The 17,173-nt window shown below is 43.2% G+C and overlaps 1 protein-coding gene across 1 annotated transcript in view; it reads right to left on the reverse strand.

The window, feature by feature from the left end:
- Positions 1-13,666, reverse strand: part of LOC115365774 (metal transporter CNNM4) — a 54,874-nt gene extending 41,208 nt beyond the window's left edge. The window contains exon 1 of the mRNA XM_030060929.1: positions 12,253-13,666. Coding sequence (XP_029916789.1) covers positions 12,253-13,666 — 1,414 coding nt within the window. The remainder of the gene's footprint in view (positions 1-12,252) is intronic.
- Between the last annotated feature and the right edge of the window lie 3,507 nt (positions 13,667-17,173).

The following is a 17,173-nucleotide window of genomic DNA, read 5'->3' on the forward strand; positions in this document are numbered from 1 at the left end:
TATCAATTACCTGCTTTGACTCTCCTGGTCTGAAATAAACTTCAAACTTTCAGATTCTGCAAAGCCTGTGACCTTTGGACTCGAGGCTTTCGGCGGCTCATCGTGTCTGACCGCTGAACTAAGCGGCGACAAACGGACACCGACCACGAGAAAGTTAACAACGCCAAGCGGTTTCCAACCAGCGTCCCCGACACAAAGTCCCTCAGCGTCGGCTTCATCTTCCTCCCGAGGTTAAGCGTGTGGTTAGAAAGAGTTATTTTTAGACTTTGGGATGACGATGAGGGAGAAGGTTTTGGTCCAGAAAGTTTAAGGTGAAGTTTTTTTTGTTTTTTGAGGTCTTCAGTCTCCAACCAAGACGAGTATAAATCTCATTCTCCCTATCGCTCCCTCAAAAAGATTCTGGAAATTGTTTCTGAAAATCTGATTTCACCGCAGAGGGTTTGCCGAGCTCGCTTAGTCTTTCCGAGCCGCGTCCTGAACTCTTGGCCACAAAGCTCTGCCGCAGCTCCTGGAGGTCGGGGCGCCTTGCTGAAGGGCATCTCAGCAGCCGCCACTGAGGGGAAAGCGGAGGCATTTAGCCATTCACTTCGATTTTCCCAGCAGGTCGGCTAATTCGACCGGGTGACCTTTCGGCCTGCTTCTGTAACCTTTAGCCAATCCCGTCACCAGCATGCGAGCCGGTGTGTTTGTTGACATGAAGCGGCGGCGACAAAAGGGACGACGGGGAGAGCGGCGGGGTTTGTAAGGGAGAGGAATGCCGCACGCATACCGCCGCACGTACAAACACCGCACATCAACAGCTGCTGACCGCACACCGACCGACCGGCCGGGGGGACACACACACACGCATGCACTAAGGCATGAAACACTCACAAATATGCAAGTGTGTGTATTTAAGAGTGTCCTCCCACACAAATATGCACACACACACACTTGCACGCAGGCATACACTTAGACAAAAGCTTGTTGTTTGGGTCAGGTAAAGCTCTTCCAACCAGTTTTTCCAGCGCAAGCGGCTAAAACTGGAGACAGAAGTAAAAGCACGGCTGCAAATGATCAGGATCATCCCAGTTATTCGGCTAGAAATTGATGATTATTATTTTTATTTTTTTTTGAGGAGCAAAACTTTACTGAGGAACAAGACTTTACTGAACTTTACGGCAACATGTTGATCAATTTTAACAACAGCAGAGGAGGTGGAATGAATTATTTTATTACTACCAACAGTCTGTGATTTATTAGTTGTGGAAACAGAGTTTGTCCACCTTGACCTTTTCACTGAGCGCAGGTTTGAAGACGTTTAGGTTACGTAAGGCGACGCGAGGCAAAACAAACCTCGTTTAAAATCAAGGCGACAAGACAGCTGTGTGCGAGAGTCACTTCTGCTGAGCTGTCCTCTCTCCATGCTGACTGATATTATTAGAGGATGGCAGTGTGGAAGTGTTGATGCGACGCACACACACACACACACACACACACACACACACACACACACACCAAGTGAGGGAGTTGAATGGGCCGTGACTGCACCGTCAGCACTTCTAGCTCCAATGACAAGACAGGAAAAGAGAGAAAAGCAGCGGGCAGCTGATAAGAAAACAGACAGACGCAGCCGGAGACAGAGAGGAGAGATGGGAACTGATTGCTCGCTGCAGATTCGTACGAGCCGCGGCGAGCCCACGCAGCCCCGGCGTTTCCTGGTTCGAAGTCGCCCCGCGCAGAAAAGCAAACCCAAACACCACGAACGTAAACCTGACCTCAGCCGGCCGAGTCAGAAATGCCAGGAGGACTGAGGCGGCCAAACGCGTTCCTGTGCAGCTCAAATTTTTTTGGAAAGCAGACCGCAACCATTTCTACGGTTTACTTGCTTTGGTCTGAACCAGTGGCATGCACTCCTAGGGGTAAAATATCCGTTGTGCATAATAAGTTCAATAAATCATGTGAATGTAAGATTGATAAGCCACATTTTATAGTCAATATTCCCTGATTATAAAGGTAAAAGAGAAACACACCACTCTATCAAAGCCAGTATTGTGTGTGAAAATGTAGATATTACCCAACATAGAGAACAAAACCAATCTGTCACTTTCACTGAACAGGAGGAGGCTTGGATATTTCAGATCACTTGAGAAAATAACTGATAAAAATAATTCTTCTTTTTCCCAACACTTGAGAAACTCAACTTTCTCTTTGCCAAAAGCGAGGAAAATCAAGACAGTTTTTTTTTTTTAATCTCTGACGCGTTACATTTTTAAGTTTTTACGGGTCATCTCAGCTGCTGATACTCCATGTAAGGCCGCCGTCGGTGCCGATATGACACATCCCGGCCATGAAGCTGTGCGTGATGATGTCACTTCCTGTCGTTGGCTGAGATTAAATTCTTTGGATGGCGGTGTTGTCAGCCGCCCAAACAAACAAAAACGAAAGGAGAATATGGTCAAAAGTTTGAATCAGTCATCCCAGACATGCTTGGTATGAGGATTACACAGCGGCGTCTTTACCAAAAACACACACACACACTCACAGCTCTGTGAGGTCATCAGAAAAAACAGAGGCCACTGTGGCTTTCTGAAGCGTCAAAAATGCACATTTTAAGATTTTTTTACAAGCAGCCTGGCAGTGGATTTAGTATTAATTCAAAAACAAACTTGCACTCTGCCGGTTGTGAAAACATCTGCGAATGCGAGCTGGAGCTGCAACTAAGCATTATTTTCATTATCGATTAATCTGTCAACTATTTTCTCCATTATTCGATTTCGTTGTTTGGTCCATAAAATGTCAGAAAATGATCAAAGATGTTGATTACAGTTTCCACAGCCCAAGGTGACGTCCTAAAATGTCTTGTTTTGTCCACAGCCCAAAGATATTTAGTTTACCGGTCTGAAGAAAGCAAGAAATTTGGACATTTTCTTCCTAAAAATGACTCAAAACGATTAATCAACTATCAAAATCAGTGGCGATTAATTTAATTGTTGGCAAAATCAATAATTAGACGAATCGTTGCAGCTCTGATGGGAGTGACTGTCTGCTTCTCTGAGGAAACTGTTTTCGGAAGCCGTCACGACAGCGCAGAGGAAACGTGCAGATCTGAATCAGCCGAGCAGGTTCGGTGTTCCTCAAATGAAACGAGAGCGGGACAGACAGACAGGGAAGTCAGCTGACAAGTGTGTGAAGTCCGTGTGTGTGTGTGTGTGTGTGAGAGAGAGAGAGAGAGAGAGAGACAGCCCTTCCTCTATGACTCAGGAAAATATCTGACGGTCTGACACAAAAAGCACCAAGCTGAAGACAGACAGAAACACAGAAACACAGAAAGAAAGACAGACACGCAGAGAGATAGATGGACAGATCCTGAATCTCTCCACACATCAGATTTTTTTTTTTTTTTTTTTTTTTGGACGGCAGGATCATTTCTCCTCTAGGAAGTAACATCTACCTGACATCGATCTGAGCTGACAACAAAGTGACAGCAACAAAAGACGTCACTTCCATTTTTGCACATTCACTTCTCCTGTTTGCTTCTCACACACGTTGGTGGAAGTTTGCTCAGACAGGCAGCCAAACGAAAATAACAGCTGTCTGAAGTAAGTTATTAAGATTTTATCATCATCATCATCATCACCACAGCAATATTGAGAAACTGTGCTGAATTTGGCAGCAAACATCCATGTTGACCAGATTCAAACTTAAGATCTCCGCCAGGCGAATCTCCCCTTCTCCAGTGTGAGGCAAAAAAAAAAAAAAAAACACGTCAGGTGTCAACACTCACTTGCAGGATGAAGGGGTTTTAAAAAGGTTTTGAATCACCACAACCACACGAGGCCCTTGTGATATGTATATGGGATAAGCTGCAGACACACACACACACACACACACACACGACAGAGGTAAAAATGTGACTCCATGCGGCTTTTTCTTTTTGAAAACGTCAAATCTGTGTCACATGTAGGCACTGGGGGGAAAAAAACACAGCACCGCCAGCCTCTATGAGGTCGTGAAATAAAAATAAAAATAAAAAAAAACAATAATGACACCACTGTAAACTTTTATTACTGTAACGACTGTGGTAATTATCTACTTGTTGGTGGCCAGAGTAATAAACAAACAGAAAGTAACCACAGACTGTTTAAAGTACATATATTTAAGTACTGTACTTGAGTGCAGTTTTGATGTACTTCTACTTTATTTTTCCTCCACTAACTTTCAGCAGGAGATGTTGAACTACTATGTTTTTTAAGGGCTTTGCCTACAAGTTAATCGGCAGAAAACATGCAACACGCAACATTAAAACACATTTTACCCTCTGAAAAGGTCCATGCCTCAGAGTAAGACCTTTTCCTTTTCATACTTGAGAGCATTTTCCTGCCTGTCCTGACATATTTCAATGCACGCATGACTTTTTCTTGTATTGGAATATGTTTGTAGATATAGCTACTTTTACGTAAATACCAGAATCTGAGTCATTACACTTCTGTTTTCACTTCTTTTTAACCTTCCAGAATTTCAGAATTGTCTTCATGTCTCCTATTAAAATGTGTCGTTTTCTTTGTAATGCCCTTTTTCTTGTAAAGCACTTTGAGCATTTTATGTTATGAAAGTTGCTATATACGAATACAGTTTATTGTGATTATGATTGTGATTATTATTATTTTATGTTGGAAAGCAAACGGCGTCACAGAGGAAGTGTCCGAGGTAAACACATAAACACTGAAGCCGAGCGATTAAATCAGCGCCGCCGTCTCCATCAAATCTGACTCCTGCGGTTTTCATCTTACTTGAAATTGCCGAGATAATTCTGGATATTGAGATAATTTTAGCCCTAACTACTGGCTGTATGAAAGTTTCATATCAGCAGGAGGCAAATAAATAAAAATAAAAAAATAAAAAAAAAACAGCATTTGGGACACTTTGAAGAGCAGTGTGAATAACAGCCTTTGTTATGTAAATCAGATGAAAGCAGGTATTTTAGAGCATTCGCCAGCTTCCAGGAGCGGCTGCATTTGTGTTGCTTTCCTTAGCAGTCACAAACTGACAGAAAAACACAGGGAGATGGAGGAAAAGACGGAGAGAGAGAGAGAGAGAGAGAGAGAGGTGGGGGAGGGTACAGGTGGACACACCCGTCATACAAAAAGAGGAGTGGAGATTCAGGTCTGCCCTGTGACAGGCCTTATCAGCCACAGATTGGGCAACCTTTTACACAAAGTCATAAAAAAGTGTGTGTGTGTGTGTGTGTGTGTGTGTGTGTGTGTGTAGCTACAGGGAGTGTCAGTCACAGGAGCTGCTTTAAACCCAGCCTTAGGAAGACTTAGGGGGGTTAAATGTGTTGTGTGTGCGTGTGTGCGTGTGTGCATGTGTGTGTGTGTGTGTGTGTGTGTGTGTGTGTGTGTTAGGGTGGGGTGGGGCAGGGGGTACAAAGTTCACTGAGGCCACTCTGCATGACCACATGACAAAGTGAACTGTTAAGAACTGATGAAACAAAGACAGACAAGGGAGGGGGAGGAGGCAGGAAAAATAAAACGAGTGAATATTTAAACAGTTAAAGAGTCAAAGGACAGAAACAGAAAAGAAACAGGAAAAAAAAAAGGACACCAGGCAGAGTCCGGTGGGCACTCAACGGTCATTAAACCGTAGCACTTGTGGTCGGGCCCTAAACGCAGGGTGGGGTGGCCAGATAAGTGCCAGAACACTGATAAAAATAAAAAAAAAAGACGCAGACAACAGACTACACACAATCTAGACCAAGCCGAAGACCACAAAGCAAACCCAAGCTCGTCCCCATCCTGAGACGCCGAGGGTCACGGCGATTTATTTCAAATTCAAGACTAAAATTTCAGACTGCCCGGGTGGTCATGCATAATCGTGTATTGCAAATTTACTTTCCACAGGTCATAATCACAGTAACACTGGCGAGAGTGACAATAAAAAAATATTTCTTCTCATGCGGAATGGGCAGCGTGGTTGGAAACGGCCACGATGCTGATGTACACACAGCGCTTGTTGCTAAAATAAACACGATTATCAACTGCCATCGTGATATCTAATCATAAACCGCCTGACAAACCACATCAGTTGCATGCGCTTAGTCATTAATTAATATCGCCATGTGTGTGTAGCCAGTATTTTGAATGTGGTATTTCAGTTTGGCCATAAATATGCAAATTTGTGCCAAAAAACCAAAACAAAAAAAACTACACCTAGCCTACAGTAAAAAAAAAAAAAAAAAAAAAAAAATCAAATCCACTCATTAACATAATTTATGCATAATTTTCTTATATATACAGCAAATTAATTTTTCATAGTGGACACTTTATAATATTAAATGGTATTTCTAAAGATGAGCGTATTCTCATATTATACATATTTTTCATTCATTTTTTTAAAACTTCATTTCACAGCCTCTTAGCACTGTACATTTCCATTCATACATCTCTACTCTCCATGAGCTATGGGTTAAATTGTTGTTTCATGTGTTTATTTTGTTTATTTATTCATCTTCTACTATGCTCTTATTTCTATTCCCGTGCTCTTGTCTGTATCCTGCTGCCAGATCAGTCCAGTTTCTCACCAAAATTTCATCTCAGCTGATAACTTCCGTTTTGTGATTCGTTCTCAGAGATTGTGTGTGAAGTGACGTCATGGTTGTTCAGGAGAGTAACGAGCCAAATATGCAAGAATGCTCGCTCACACTCACACACACACACACACACACACTCAGTTCAAGTGCGCGGCTGTAGAGGTTCCTGTGGTATGACTCAGAAGCAGAACACAGCGAGAAGGAAAATGTCAATGTGACTCACTAATAATAAGCTGATTAGAGTAACTTGCCTCTGTACTCAATACCTTCTTTGGGATCATTTCAAAATCCGCCTTGTGAACCAAAAGTTGCTGGGAAATCCGCGCGCAAAGTTAAAGGCCTAAAGCCTCTGGCAGCAGCTCCTGAGCAAGGCACTGAACCTTCCTCCTCAACCCCTTTTTTTTTCTCAATTTAAGAGGAGATCTCACTAGCAATAATTAGCAGCTTCCAGAGGGTGTCTTGCTTCCTTACTGTGACGTATGTCCTGTTGAAAGAGGATGTTTGTGGGCAGATAACGCAAGGACAGATCATTAAAAAGTGTAGGGAGAGAGAGGCAGTTTTATTCAATGTGTCGGGACTATCTAAAAATCTGTGAAGTTTTATTGGTTGGACTTTCTCTTAGTTAAGAATAATAATAACAATAATAATAAGCTCTTAATATAACGGTAGGTTTCTTTAACTTTTTTGGCATAAATCATCATTAAGTGTACGCCGCATGATGGTTATAATAGAATGAGCTAATACGGTGAAAATGTCATTTTTCATTTCAGCGTGCCTTTAATGACAGACCTTAAAGCATATAAGTTAACTTAACTAGTTAACTTATATGCTCCTGGTTGTAAATCTGAGGCAGAACAGATCGCTCAGTGTCATCTGGATTTAAAAAAAAAAAAAAAAAAAAAAACAGTTTGAAAATCAGTAGAAAAACCTCTACCATGCAGTGCCAGCCTGTGATGCGGTGAGCCCTGATACTCGTCATCCTCCTGAAACATGGCAGGGAGTCAGGAGCGCAAGACAAACGCCGCCTGTGTACACGCAGCGCTGTTGGATGCTGTAACCATGGCGACGGATGCCAAAGGCCAAGAGAGTGGAACTCGAGATGCAGGCGGGGAGTCGGGTCAGTTTAGAGGCGCGGGGCGGCCGGCCAATCAATCACGTATGTTGCCATGTCAACGCAGTCCACCGCTATGGGCCAACAAGCTATTCGGTTACAGCCTCCAGCTCGAGGTGGTAATGGCTTCTGTTGTTTTGGTGGCACTGGTGGTGCGAGGCGGTCACTTTCTGTTGTTTCTGCACAGCACAAATCAAACTGGTTGGTCAAATGCATCTTTACTCTTGGATTTTCTCTTGGTCAGTCTGAATCTGGCACTCTTTTCTCTATATCTGCTCTCACGGATGCTGCATTTAGGCGGTCATCGTCAACTAGTACAAAAAAATATCATGTAACCAACTCATGTTTACCAGGTTATTGTATGTCCAATGGGAGGTCAACAAGTCAGACCAACATTATCGCCCTCTGAAACCATGAACACCTAAGGACTAAATTATTTACATCACCGCTGCTCACTCATGGGAGTGGTCAGTTACAACCAATTAGAGCTGCAGCTAATAATGATTATTGTCATTATAGATTCATCCGTTGATTATTTTCTCAATTAATCGATGAGGTGTTTGGTCCATAAAATGTCAGAAAAAGGTTGAAAAATGATCACAATTTCCCACAGATCAACGCAACGTCCTCTAATGTCTTGTTTTGTCCCGATACAACTCAAAGATATTTCGTTTACGGTCACAGGAGGATTGAAGAAACCACAAAATATTCACATTTGAGAAGCTGGAATCACAGAATTTGGAAACTTTCTTCTTAAAAATGACTAAAAAAATGATTAATCAGTTATCAAAATAGTTGGCGACTGATTTAATATTTAGCAACGAATCGATTATGCAACTGATCGCTGCTGATCAAAAAAGGCAAGTGATGTCATTTTCAAGTTGTCATCATGGAACTTGCCTAGTTTCACCACTCATGCTCATCTGCCGTTCAAGTTGCAAATTACCAGCAGCAAACTCAAAAGTTTTACACTTTATGGCGTGACAAGGGCCGGCTGCACGTACCATAACCACCCAGTTTATGCACCTGAAGGTTTATTTGTATTTTGGTGTCAAAATGCCACCACAGCTATGCCATTGGTTCCTGTGTAGCCTGCAGAGGCTGACACAAGTTGGGTGATGCAACACCACAAGACCTGTGATTGGCCCACTAGACCGCTTTGCTGCTGTGATTTGTGAGTTGATTTCAACTGAAGGTGAAAATATGATGCCAGTTGTGATCCCTCTTCAGTCCGCTTAATTTGCAAATATGTTCTAATTTTAGCAAATTATTCAGACTGCAAGATATCACTAAATACTATGCCAAAACATCGTCATGGAGACCACCAGTGTTTCCATGATTCAACTCTGTTTCAGAGAACATAAACAAAATAGTTTCCATGTTTATCTGTGCTTCATTAGAGCGGAATAAATCAAGTCTTGACACTGATGTCCAGTGCTTCAGAGATCAGCTCAGATTCTCCGACGCACGTCTATAAATGTTCTCACTGGCGTAAAAGCACGGCAGCGTAGCTACACAGTGACACGTCAAGGACAACTGTATAAAACTACTGTAATTCCAAGAAATCTACTGTTGCTGCCTCTGGATATGTAAAATGCATCACAGGAACATGCATTGCTACGATTACTAAGACTGCAAATAAAAGGTTTCATGAGCTGGATAAAGGGTGAAGCACCATTTGTGTTGTGTTGGTGAGTGATGCTGAAGAAAAAGACATTCGTTTGAATAAAAAACGGAGCAAGTTATTACTTTAAGGTCATGAATAAAGTGACGGTTTCTTGTGTGAGTGTGTCTAGAGTCATTTAGCAGCCGGGAACAAGAGGCACTGAGCTCTCTCTCTCTCTCCAACTCTCTCCAGCACGATAGCTCTCAAAGTCAAGAGCACACACAGAACTGCTGAGAGTGTACTCTCATAACTACTCCAATCTCTTTGCTGATCCTTGAGCTAACACGGACTGTCCTCAGCGCTCCATGTGTGGATGAACCTCTGTGTGTGAGTGTGTGTGTGTGTAGACTGGAGCGGAGGCACTGCTACTTGTTGCCACCTCACCAGCCAAGCCGACTGCGAGGAGCTGCAGAGCCTTCTCCCAGCCAAATGTCAAGCCGTGCACCGCCGCCACACCAACTCAAACACCGAATCAAGCTGGCCACTTTGCAGACACAAAACCGAGACACTGGTCAAACTGTGACTTTGAGATTCATAACGGCTGCTGAGCCTCGCCGACAACACAACTCAGTCTAATTGGAAATGACTGGGGGATTGCTGGGATGTCTTGCAAGTGGATAAGAAATGCTACTGATGATGTTATGGAGACGGAAAGGCAATAACTCACTCCCTGCTGTGCCGGGATATAGAGACAGCGTGTGTGTGTGTGTTTGTGTGTGTGTGTGTGTGTGTTTCTACTGTCTGTGACCTTGAGACGAGACGCCTGTGAGAGGAAAAACACATCCCCGCGGGAGATGGTGTCAGTGTGTGTGTGTGTGTGTGACCTCCTGGGAGTGTGAGTGTGTGTGTGTGTATCAGAAGAATGAGAGCAGCTGAGTGCGAGAGACTCAAACTTAGAATTGGGAGCTGCTGTGATCTCATGAATCTTCATTTGATCCCTCACAAATTCGTTACACAACACTTGTATTTGTTTTGCCTCTCCAATCAGAGCGTTGCCCTTAACAATTCAAGACTACAAGAACCTCAAGCCTCATCTCGTATCATCTTAAAAGGAGAGGCTACGAGACAAAAAATACTGAATAATGACGACAGGAACAATATGCAGTGCTTCTATTCTCAGATTATGAGCTGCAGTCTCTTAATCTGGGGCAGACTGTTGCCAAAAGAAAGTTTCAGATTTGATCATTCTGTCCACCCCCAGCCATGTGAGAAATGCTTTATTATGGTATTTTATAGGAAATACTTCATTGTCTAAAACCCCAAATGCTCTGTGCTGTCAGTTTTCATAAAGTAGAAATTGGCCATAACTTTAGAGAGAGTTTGCTTTTTTTGTCACTTCCTGTCTTAAAATCTACTGCACGGCACCGTACCGCTGTGTACAGAGAAATAACAGACATTACACATTTAAGATGCAAAACTATTTTCAAAAAGAGTTTAAAGAAATGGATCTGAACACCTGCCTCTCTCCAAATTGGACATGTTCTGCTCTATAATATCTGATTATACGATCATTAACAAGGATTTTATCTTCTCGGGCTGTTTTTAGTGAGATTATATTATTTTTGGCTGTATCAAATATGACTGATTAAATATTGATTATTTCCTGATAGAGTGTGCTTACTATATCAATGTTGTAATTATCATTATTGAAAGGTTTATTGTTGTTGATTCATTATTTTTCTGTTGTTTTTTGTCAACTGTTGCATTTTTTTGCATTAGGATGTAATGTGTTGTGCTATGATGTAATGTTTACTTGTGTGTACCCCAGCAAGGGTAGATGCTACCTTGGTAGTGAATAATGGGGATCCAAATAAATAAGTAAGTAAATAAATAAATAAGCTAAACACCAGAAGTGTTTAGTTTGGCACAACTCGGAGATGTGGAGATGTTTATCTGCTACGTGAGGAGCAGCTGCAGGAAGGGCCTACTGTATTGTGCAACAACTTCCTAAACTCGCATGACGTGATCAATAAAGCAGGTTTGCGCTGTCTGGAGCCAGATGTATAAACCTCTGTGCGGATTCAGGACTAAAGCTGTGTGTAGGCACCGGGCCAAAACTGAGAATTACCCATTCTTTTCAGATTCATAAAGCCGTGTGTACGCATGGTTTGTTTTGTAAATCTCAGTCACCGGGGAACTGAGCGCCTCTTTTCCACTCCCACAGTTAACCATAAATGTATGAAGACACACCCCTCAGTCCTCAGCCTGGTCCACCGGTCTTTACTTTCTGATTCAATGAAACACACGAGAAATAATTAAAAAAAAAAAAAAAAAAAAAAAAGTGTCCTTTCACCGACTGTCTCGCATCTCGAGCTTCTCCAAGAGCCGGAACAGCTGTCATTACGCATGACCCTTACGCACGGCTCTGCTGCTCCACATAAGGTCCACACAATTAATTCAACACAAGGACCTGTGAGGTTATATCTAAGAAATGTATCACTGACAGTTTGTCAGACTTATATCTAAACCGACATGACACGGTTTGTCACAACTAATAAAATAAACGGATTACTAACAGCTACATAAAATGATGACTCTGACATAATGTAATTTGAAGGACTGATACAAACTAATCTCACAAGAGTAATCAATCAGTGTCATCGTTGACTGACATTTGAATAAATCTCCTTGTTAACGCCGAAACTAACTTCGCACCCGTGTCTTCTCACCTGATCTTTCACCTCCACCTCATCACATCAGCCTCACGTCTCACTAGATAAAAGTGTACGCACTGGCTAAAAAAAAAAAAAAAAAAAAAACGCGCAGATTCTGTACGTACAAACAGCAGTTTATGTGCAGGGAAGTGGTGTTTGTTTTTTGTTTGTTTGTTTTGTGAAAATGTAGTGTTTATACATCTGGACTCTAGAAACCCCCCCTCTCCTCCTCCCTCTTCCCAAAACAAACCTTTCTTGAACTCCTCCAGCATGGAGTCCAGCTTGGTGTCGTGGAAGACGAAGTGCACCGGGTGGTTGTAGAACTTGGTGATGGTCTTCAGGGTGGTGCAGTCGTCCGGGTCCACGAACGCCAGGTCTTTGACGAACAGGATGTCCACGATGTTGGAGCGCTCGTCCTCGAACACCGGTATCCGCGTGTAGCCGCTCTCCATGATCTCCGACATGGTGTTGAAGTCCAGCACGGCGTCGCTGTGGATCATGAAGCAGTTGTTGAGCGGCGTCATCACGTCCTCCACCGTCTTGGTCCGGAGCTCCAGCGCGCCCTGGATCATGTTGAGCTCCTCTTTCACCAGGTCGTTGTAGGGCTCGGTCACCTTCAGCATCTCCACCAGCTTCTCCCGGTTGTACACGGTGCCGATCTCCTGGCCCAGCACGTAGTCGAGGATCTTGCTGATGGGCCAGGACAGCGGGAAAGTGAGGAGCATGAATAACTTGGTGACCATGATGGTGTTGGCTCCCACCGCCAGGCCGTGTCGGGAGCACAGCGCCTGCGGGACGATCTCACCGAAGATGACGATGCCGATGGTGGAGGCGACCACGGCGCCGATCCCGGAGCCGATCAGGTCGTCCAGGAGGATGGTGAGCGTGGTGTTGACCAGGACGTTGCCGAGCAGCAGCGAGCACAGCAGGTAGTTGCCCTTCCTGCGGATGGGCTCGATCTTGCGCGCGTATTTCTTCTCCTTGTCGGTGCCGCAGCTCTGCACGATGCGCAGCTCCATGGGGTCCAACGCCATCAGACCCAGGTTGAGCCCGCTGAACATGCCGGACAGCACCAGCAGGAAGGAGATGAGGATCACCTGGATGGACAGGGGCAGCAGGGAGGTCTTCTCCTCCACCACCAGCAGCTTGCCGTCGTCCTCCCCGAGAAAGAGCCACTTGCCCTCCTGTCTGTCGTGGACGCACAAGCGGAACACCTTCTGCACCTCGCTCTTGCGGAGTCGCTTGATCCGGAGGCTCAGCACCCCGGAGGTGCCCTGGCGGCTGACGTTCATAAATCCCCTCACCACTATATCCTTCGTGAACTCCGAACAAGTCCTGTTAAAAGGAACGCTGTTGTTGTTGCCAGCTTCATCCCCGTCATCACCATCACCCGAGTCCAGGTCCATGAACCGGATGAGCGTCGCGGTCTCCGGGAGGATCTGCAATCCGTAGAACCTGAAGAGGATGTCGCTGCCCTCAGTCACCTGGATAACCCCCTGGTCTGTGGTCTTGGCCGGCTTGTCGCTCCTCTCAAGCCGCATGCCGAATATCCGGGTGCCGCCGCCCACCTCCGGGAGCCCCGTGCTGGCCCGCCCGCCCGCGAAAAAACACGAAAAAACGAATAAAGTTAGCGTAAGCCCCCGTCCACTCCAGTCTGTCGCCATGTTTGTTTCACTCTCCGCGAAACGGGGAACTGACGTCACCTACTGGGTTTCCATAGCCGCGCCCATTCTTATTTGCATAAAATGCGGCCATTCAGCGCCCGAGACGTCACTTCGAAAACTTGAGCGAGCCCCCTTACTTTTATTTTGTTAAGGTCGACCGATATTGTGCTTTTAAGGTGGACCGATTCGCGAGAAATCCCCCCCACCCCCCCCACACACACACACCTTTATTTGAATTAAAAGAGAAAATTAATAATGAAAAGAGAACATGCGAAATAGATTATTATTTACTCTACTACTGAGAATAATGGACCTATATTGTGCTTTTAAGGTCGAATGAAATGGAGGAAATATTAGAATTAAGAGATAAAATGGGAAAGCAGAAGAAGAAATCTTAAATATATTATTATTTTACTCTACCACTCGGAACAATCGACTTATGTTGTGGGTTACAATCAGTTTCTACAAAGTTGATATTAGTTATGCTTGCTCTTATTTTTTACTTTGTATTTGATGTATGCGCTTTTTTATACTTTGCTTAAGTTATTATTTTTTTCATATTCATACACATAGATTAGGTCTGAAATCTATAAGATATTGAGTGAAATTCCAAAGTGCAGTAGTGAAGTGGTAAAATGCAAAGGTGGAAATAAAAATAAAGTGCAGGTCCTAACCCTAACCTGTTGAATATTGTTCATATTTTACTGCACCTGTGCCCTCTGGTGTCTTTACAGCTTTTTGTAAATGCACCAGCCACATCAGTTTCATCTGTGTGGATCATGATAATCACTTGTGTCAGGTCATCCATCTCACTATGTTTTATTTGCAAGGTAAGTATCCACATACCTCCGTTTTGTAAAGGAAAAAAAAAAAACTGCCATGTGGGTGTGTACTGAAGTTGAGAGTTAATCCATTAAGATAACTGTCATGATGATTAAATAAGTTCAGTTACAAAAGATGAACAATTCAATGGGACTGTGTGATCTGTGTGTGTGTGTGTGTGTGTGTGTGTGTGTGTGAGAGAGAGAGAGAGAGAGAGAGAGAGAGAGAGAGAGAGAGAGAGAGAGAGAGAGAGAGAGAGAGAAACAGAGATAGAGACAGAGAAGAAGTCAGGCAGAGGGCCGGGCAGCTGGGCAGGCGAGGGGGTAACCAGTTGTCCCAGTATGCTCGGTGTCCATGCTATGTCCTCATTACAGACCTGTCCTGAAATATCAGGCGCACCACTCTACCTGATATTTCACAGAAGGCACCTCATTGGGCACTATTTATTTATGGCAGCAGGCTGGCAGAGGGGAGCGGGGAGACTGACCTTCAGTCTGACGACCCGGGTTCAAGTCATCCACTGGCAGCCATCCACTCTGCCCAAGTGCCCTTGAACAGCGGATCCCCTCCAGCTCCGACCTGCTGAGGTTGACCCTGACCTCTGGTTTCCTATGGGGTGATTATAACCAAAACCACATTAACCAACAAAGAAATGTGTTCAGTATCCCTCTTTTCTCACTGTAGACATGAGATTAGGCTGATAATAATCTCCTGATAAAGACCCCAGGCTGCTCTGTTCAAGCAGAGTGCAGGACGGAGCCGCTCCATTCGATTAGAGGAAAAAGACTCAGGAATTAGATGAAAGAATGAAGAACTACCAGGCGAGAGAGAGAGAGAGAGAGAGAGAGAGAGAGAGAGAGAGAGAGAAAGAGAGAGAGCAGTCAGTTCAGTGCAGTGATCGTTTCCTCTGTGTCGAGGCTTTTATGTGAGCGCTCCCCCTGGTGGTCGATCAGCAAACAGCACTGACTGACTTAAACCTAAATGGTGTTCACTGGTAACTGCTATTCACATAGAAACAGATCTATAACATACTATTACAGTTATTTTAATACTAGATCAGTGAAATGAACTAAAGTTTCTAATAGAGTAGTAATCACTATGAGTGAGTGGTTTTTTATTAATGAATTTATTAGCTTTTTTGTTTGTTTGTATGAATGTATTGTTAATGTATTTATTAATGTATCTATTTATTTTATTTTATTTTCATGGAAGTAAACATCAAAGTTATCAAAATTAATAGAAATGTGCAGAAAAAACAGGGGCTTTAGGCATGTACCTCCTTTTTTTAACTACATTTACTATAAATAAATTTATATTTTATTCATTTACATATGTAGAAAAAAACAGAAAAAAGTGTTGAATGCAACAAAAGGGTAGTCACTATGAGAGAGGACAAAAGAAACAAAAAAAAAAATGATGAATAAAACTTACTCATGTGAACCGTTTCAGTTTTTATTTCTGTCAAAACTGAAACAAAGTGAGAATGGCAGCAGCATGTAGTTCTGGTGGAGAGTCGCTGTGTGAATGATTATGGGGCACAAAAAAATGGCAACAATCCCAATGGGTAAACACTCATTCTCTGTTGAAAATCAAGCAGAAAAATTTGCAGCACTTTGATGTCATACACATATTGAGCATTTGGAGACTGTATTTTGTCTTATGGATTCAGCCAGTGAATCGGAGAGTGTCAATGTCATAACAAGTCACTTAAACAAGGTGAAGTGATAGCTGCAGTGATTTTCCATGTAAATCAGTGAGAAATCATGATGTGAGCACCTCTGTGTTAGACAGGCCTACAGCACAGAAATCCCAGAATTTCATTGACAACTCATTGGACATGAAGATATATTTCAGTAAAAATAGACAAGATTAAATAATACAAGATACAGAATATATTGCTTTTCCAAGTGCAATGGTTTGATATTTTCATTTTAATTATCATTGACCTCCACTTCTGATCTGCTGGAGGCTGCGCCCTGACTGCAGCTTCATTAAAACTCTCTGTAAAATATGCACTGATGTTTCATTTTCTTTGGATGTTTATTTATTTCATTGTTCAGTTTGTCATTTTGTCTCATGAGTTCATGAATAAGTGAGGACTCTGTTCATTCCTACCATGTATAAGTAATTCTTTCTCAGCCAAGTAAAAAACTAATAGATCAGGAGTGAAAATTAAAGAAATGCATAACAAAATTGGTAAATAATGGCATGTTACCAAGATGGGAGAAAAAAGTGTTTCAAAATGACTGAAACACTGCACTGCACTTGGCATTATGCTCAGGTAGGTCACATCAGCTTTCCATGTTCTCCTGGATCTTGCACCTCTTACACGTGTGTGAAGATGATTCAGTGAGTTTGTGTGATTTTTTTTTTGAAATAGCTGCATCTTTCTCAAACATCCCTCCTGGCTCTCTGCAAGCGTTTCCTGGCTGATTCATTGTGGCTTCTGCGTCAAAGAAGCTGTGGCTGATCTTGATGAGCGTCAAGCGCTGAGGCAGGAATTTACACAACAGCTGACACTGCTCATTGGGAAAAGCTGAAATAGAGCAATAGGCATGGGAATTACTGGCTAACCAGTGATATGACACAATCCCGATATTTTACCCACGATAATGACGGTGTAGCGATACAGGCGATTCTGCGATATGTGATACAGTGTACGCTATGATACCTCGAAATATCTGT

The sequence above is a fragment of the Myripristis murdjan genome, chromosome 9, assembly GCF_902150065.1.
Source record: "Myripristis murdjan chromosome 9, fMyrMur1.1, whole genome shotgun sequence".
Lineage (NCBI taxonomy): Eukaryota > Metazoa > Chordata > Actinopteri > Holocentriformes > Holocentridae > Myripristis > Myripristis murdjan.